This window comes from Macrobrachium nipponense, chromosome 24 (genome assembly GCF_015104395.2).
Source record: "Macrobrachium nipponense isolate FS-2020 chromosome 24, ASM1510439v2, whole genome shotgun sequence".
NCBI lineage: Eukaryota > Metazoa > Arthropoda > Malacostraca > Decapoda > Palaemonidae > Macrobrachium > Macrobrachium nipponense.
This window is the reverse complement of record NC_061091.1, coordinates 65,682,013-65,688,012: the sequence shown is the minus strand read 5'-3', so window position 1 is coordinate 65,688,012 and position 6,000 is coordinate 65,682,013. Positions and strand designations below refer to the sequence as shown.

General features: G+C 38.6%; 1 protein-coding gene across 4 annotated transcripts in view; it reads right to left on the bottom strand.

Annotated features, from left to right (window-relative positions):
• The window catches only part of LOC135205709 (myoneurin-like), a 406,587-nt gene that overhangs the window by 142,516 nt on the left and 258,071 nt on the right, over positions 1 to 6,000 (bottom strand). The window contains exon 6 of one of the 4 annotated variants that reach the window (XM_064236723.1): positions 3,045 to 3,503. The exons of 2 other annotated variants lie outside the window; for them this stretch is intronic. In XM_064236723.1, the coding sequence (XP_064092793.1) occupies positions 3,087 to 3,503 (417 nt within the window). In that variant the 3' untranslated portion in view covers positions 3,045 to 3,086. Of the gene's footprint in view, positions 1 to 3,044; positions 3,504 to 5,013; positions 5,513 to 6,000 lie in introns of those variants that run through there. One more of the 4 variants, XM_064236735.1, reaches the window with a different exon arrangement.

The window sequence follows — 6,000 nt, the reverse complement described above, 5'->3', positions numbered from 1 at the left end:
CCAAGCCCTTTCCTCAGTCTTTCACCATCAAGAATCTTATGGATGTCTTAGGACCAGAGGAAGAAGAGAGGCTCCTTTGTCCAGTAAGGTCCCTCAGGTACTATGTACCTTCACAGGACATAGAAGATTAGAGGACTGTCGAGCTACCTTTGGTACTCTGTAAGAAGCCCAGTTTGTCCTCTTTCTAAAAATGCCATATCATTTCTTCTGTAAATGTAATATGTCTTTTTCTACAATCTTGCAGTCGATGTTCGCCTCGCACTAAATCAAGGACATAAAGGCTGTGTTGGAAAATTGTAGCACTTAGGACCCTTATACGTGGCTGACATGGTGTTGGGAGAGGAAGCATGGGGGACTTAGTCCCTTTGCTATCCACTTGCCCTGAATTAAGATTTTGTGTCTATGGGAAGCCTGGGGGTACTTTGTACCTAGAGTACCCACCAGTTTTGTTTTGTATTGATGGTTTGGATTGTGGTGTTTTATTCTGTGGTGTAAGTGATAGAGTTCTTTTTTATTCTGGTCTGCGCCCAGGGCAAGGCCATCTTTTCAACTGTCAGCATACGGTGTAGAATTTCCTCTGCTGCCACATCCACTACAGGTTGAGAGAAGTGCCAACCAGAGCTAGTATCCACCTGCAGCTAAGTACTTAATTACTTGGTATGTATATATAAAACTACATTTAATCATAAAAATTTCATATTGCTGTTAGAGTTATATCTTTGCACCAGCTGGCAAGTCAGCATTGGAATAAAAAAAAAAAAAAAAGATTCCTTATCTGACCCAGATGACTGTCCAGTTCACCTGTTCTCTATCAGGTGTGTGTTGTTTTAGCACTTGTCAGACTTCTTCATGCGCAGTTGTCAGTATTTCCATGGGAAGCAAAGCAAGGACATCAGGCTCTGCAGATTATTACTATGTTAGCAGGACTGAATTAGATAGACACACTGTTTATGGCGGCTGCAGCGGTCTAGAGTGTGTTCTTGAATATGGAGGAATGTTGGGTTTGTCAAATGACTTTATGCTTTAGTATTTTAGTCATAAAAGCAAATGGGAGCAGATAGTTTTAGTAGCAAATGATTTGAGTAGTAAATGGTAAAATCTGGACATAATCTGCCTTTCCTCTTTCTCCTCAAAAGCCTTTGCCATCATTAGTCTCTACTCAGTCTCTGACTCGTTTCTCTGTTACTCCTTCGGTAGATCAGAGACTTCATAGCTCTGTCTTGCACTTCCCTTTTGGTTCACGAAAAGTATTTCAAGAAGTTACAGCAGGATGTGAACCCAATTTTATAGTCGGTAAAACGTTAAATGAATAATATGGTACCTCACTGTGTCCTTCCATATTGTGTGACACTTTCACATTCTCCTTTGAGAGGTAAGGTATTGGTGTCCTCGTCTTTGTAGCCCAAACTCAGGACTGCCCTGCGTCTGTTGTAATTCTGCTGTTAGAGTACCGGTTCGATTCTCGAGGCAGTGTTGTTCTTTGCTCTCATTTACCATGTTCCAATACCCATTTAGTATGGTTGTTCAAGGATCATTGTTGGTATAAATGTAAATCTTATGATTTCAACTTCACTGTCATAGGCATTAGTAATGATGATGTTAGCACTGCCATGACTAATACGTAGTATAGAAATAGACAGTGTTTTTGAAAAATAATGTGTCTGCAGCGAGTTGTTCTAATTTTGATGTTGTCTTAACTCAGTTGATTGTTGAATCAATGAAGTGCACCTGTTCAATCTTTATTTCCATTTTCAGCTGTCAGCTGGTCCCTTCCTTCCACCTCTGCTAATGTTTCCCTTTCAAGTTGTAGTATCATTAATATGGAATCCCCAGTTGATTCTAAGCTAGATGCAATTCTAGCTATTTGACTGTCCAAGATTTTACCCTCTGGTAGTGGTGTTAGGTCTGTCTAGATTATTTCATATGAGGTGGGGGTGTCAGGTGTTGCCGGCACTTCTCGTCCCCTACTTCCCACCCTTCCCTGTTTTCTATGATGTCTGGTAGCACTTCATCTTGACTTGCTCACCTGTTGTATGTCATCAAAGGTAAGTCACAGCGGAGATGCTGATGTAGTGGTATCTTTTGCTGAACTTTCACACAGTACAATCATTTATTCCTTGTGCCAGCTGGAATTTGGCATGGGAAGAATCATTAGAATTTTTTACTTGGCATGGTCAGGGCCATTTCTGACACTGTAGGCAAATGTCCTTATGCTTAAACTGTTTCAATTTTGAGAAGAGAGAATTCTCCTTTGGGTCACTTTCTTAACAAACCTCTTTTTAAGGTAGTAAGGGAGGATATATTAGTACAAGGTAATAGAGAATTTCTGAGAGACCCTCTCAATCAGGCCCTCCAAAAAGGCATACCTCTTTCTCACAGGACTCTTTTTCAACTACTTATAGAGTAGTACCTTCCAAGGATCCATTCAGCCCTCAGTTTCCATTAGGAAGCCAACTGCAGGCCTTCTGGTATGTTTGGAAAGACTTTGGAGCAGAACCTTGGGTGATGGAGGTACTGGAGTAGAGTTATGATTCCTTTTTGGTTCCCTCCACTGATGTCATCTCCTATAGCTTTTACTTTGTATCACTCCAGCAGGAGAAGTATTTTCCTATTTAGTAAGAGGTTTTAGCTAAAGATGAATGCAATAGAGCAGGTGTTTGTAATTCACCAATATTTACTACTGACTTTTTTCTAGCGCCACGAGCAATCAGAGATTTGTGCCCAGCATTCTGTGTATAGACGGAAGAGTCAACAAAGAACTTGACTCTTTCATCCCCATTCTCCATGGAATTAACCAGCATAGTTCTGCTGGTGAACTAGACAGTGATCCAGGCCAGCAGTGATCTTTTATCTGAATGCTGACTCGCCTGCTGGTGCAAAGGTGTAGCTGTCAACAGTAGGTAAGTATCTGTATAATGAGAATTTATATTATTAAAACATTGTGTAAAGGTTCTTCAAACTAAATACACTTCTTCTTGTTCATTTATCCCCAACTGTACGCACAATCACATCAACTCAAAAGGTGTGTGAATTTACAAATTATTTTTTTCAATTTTTCAATATAAGTTAACAAAAGGAAACTATCATTAACTATGAATGTGTGTGATCCTGTGTCTTTTTAAATGACTTTTATGAGCACATCGGTAAGGACAGATATCACAGGCAAATGGCTTCTCTCCAGTGTGCGTTCGAATGTGCGTTGTCAGGTTTCCCTTTCTGTTGAATCTGGAAGGACAAAACTGGCAGGCGAAACGCCTTTCCCCTGTGTTGATCAGCTGATGAGTCTCAAGTTCGCTGCTGCATATGGCCTTATAAGGCCACTCCGTACACGAAAGTGGCTGGGCATTGAAAGGCTGGGAGAAAGCTGGGTTCTCTCCCTGTTGGTGTATTGTATGTTGAGAATGTAAGTCGGTTTCATACCCAGCTTCTGCTGTGAGGTTCTCACTTGGTTTCATTCTTTTTCCTCCACCTCCTACCCAGTCATCAGATCTGACCATTCCAACCTGCAAAGTGAGTAAGATCTGATGAAGTGGAAGCTTACAGTAAATACAAATAAATGCTGCAGACTGTCTAACCTATGAGAGCTTTATTTTGTTATCAAGTTAATTCAAAAGAAAAGAAAATTTTGGGTGGTAGCTCACAGCTGCTTTCAAGTTCCAGACGAAAACAATTTTAAGCATATAGTAAGTGGAAAAGATGATACAGCATTCGCAAAACAAGTTACCATTGTGTGCCCTGTACAAAAGATTAAGGAAACATTTTCCCCGGGGGGAAGAGCAAACTGCAAACAAGATTCAGCTTTTCAATGAAGCCCCAAATTGCATCAGACTAGTCTTTTTTTATCAAAAGCCGAAATACTGAATGTTAAAAATATAGCAACACAGACAGATGTAATACATTAAGTACTTGGAGAGCTAATGTTAGGATAAGATAATAGAGAAGAAAGCATTCTAAGTGGGTTCTTCTCTCTCCAACTGTCTTTCATTTATGAAAGCAACCAACTCCTCAGTCTGAGAACAATGAAAGGGATAAGTAACCTCAAATTATAAAACTGTACCAAGCACTACGTATTAAGTGCATAGGACCCAAACATATGTTAAGTAAGATAAAGGCTTGAAATTTTTGCGAAGCATTAGAGAGGGGCACAGAGGCTGCAGCTCAGCAGTGGTTTTATGAAAAAATTACATCTTTATAATAAAATGTATTAGTATTTGGATACTTTACCCTACTGTTAACGTTAGCTTGTATCTCTTTGCCCATCGGCTCGGAGATACATACTGTATCAGATTACTTTTAACAATAGGTAAGATTCATCCCAAATAAAGATCATTATTTGAAATAGTAAATGTTTGTGATCATGATGTAGTGATAGATGAAAAGTTTTAAATAAATCCTCCTAGATCAGTACTGTACCAAGATTAGGAAGAATCTACAACCAGACCTGGGAACACTGCCACACTGCTGGCTGACAGTGCTTCGCAAAATACTCACCGGCAATACATGATAAGATATTCATAATAGAAAGTCCATTCTTTTTCTCTTGAAATTACAAGCCAACTTTGTATATTTGCTGTGAAGAGAGCCTGCTATTAGGAATGAGTAGGGACAAAACTTTTTTTTTACCAATGAGAAGGAAAGGTTAGTACATAATCATAATAAATAAATACTTCAGACCTTTGGCATCAAGAACATGAAGTCTGTGTAAATTTGTTTATTGGAAAATGAACACAAATGTTACACATGGTTTATAAGACTTTTTAACTGGTTGCTATTTACAAATAAATTTATAGAAAAAAAAAAAATAAGTGGTGAAGGTCAAATTATTGATAGTCACAGTAATATTGCTAATCTTTATTTTTAAAAATAGCAAACTTTTACAATGTAGTACATAATGGATAACATATTTACATACAATATAATCTTAGCACAAAACTTCAGAAAAACAAAGAAAGCACAACACTTTAATCTGATGGAACATACATCATTTAGATTTCATACCCTGGTTACTGAATTGAAAGATGCTTATTGTAGTGTGTAGCTTTTTCATGATCTAGTTAGACAAATATGCTCACGATTTGAAAAAAAATTTGATAGCAGTCATATTCACTTACATCTTCTCACTGTGGTTAAAAGGTTGGTGTGGACTTCATAGTAATGAGAGCGGGTCCTGCGACCCACAGTGCACAGCCATGTGAACCTTGAGGTTGCTTCTGAAGGTGAACCTCTTGGCACAGATGGGGCAGGCAAAAGGCTTCTCGCCTGTGTGCACTCGTAAATGGTTCACCAAATCTGTCTTCTGGCCGGCACGGTAATTGCAGTTGTCATAGGGACAGGAAATGTTCTTCACACCAAGGTGGTTCCTGATGTGCCTGGACATGTTCTTTCTTGATGTGTATGGGCAGTAAGGGCACTGGGGGACCTTCAGACCCCCTTGAGAAACGGTGTACTTGTTCACGTTCCTTTCGAGGGCTTCCACGTCTAGTCTCTCTTGCAGCCCGATTGGATTGTCCTCCTGCGGAAAGACGTTTGGAATGATTGTTAGTCGAGACAAAAGACCAGATAAATCTGTACTGTGCTAAATGTAAAACAATGAGATATTTAAGATACAACTCAAGATTTATTGGATAAATAGCTTCTATCTGCAAGGTGATATTGTTTTTTTTTTCCATGGTGCACAAACCTCTTATCTTAGCCTTTATTTCCTGAGTTTACAGCATACGCAAGAAGTTAATTGCTGACTTGTCCATAGAACATAGGTTATTAATATAGTGTTTTGCTTAGTCAGATTTTCTGTACTCTGTAAGTGGTGATAAGTTGATATGTGTGTACTGTCATATCTCACTTTATACAGTTTGAACATAAATACAGTACACGGTACGTACATACTAACATACATGTGTGTATATATATATATATATATATATATAATATATATATATATATATATTATATATATATATATATATAGTCATATCCCTACATATGAAAGCCCCTATGTAC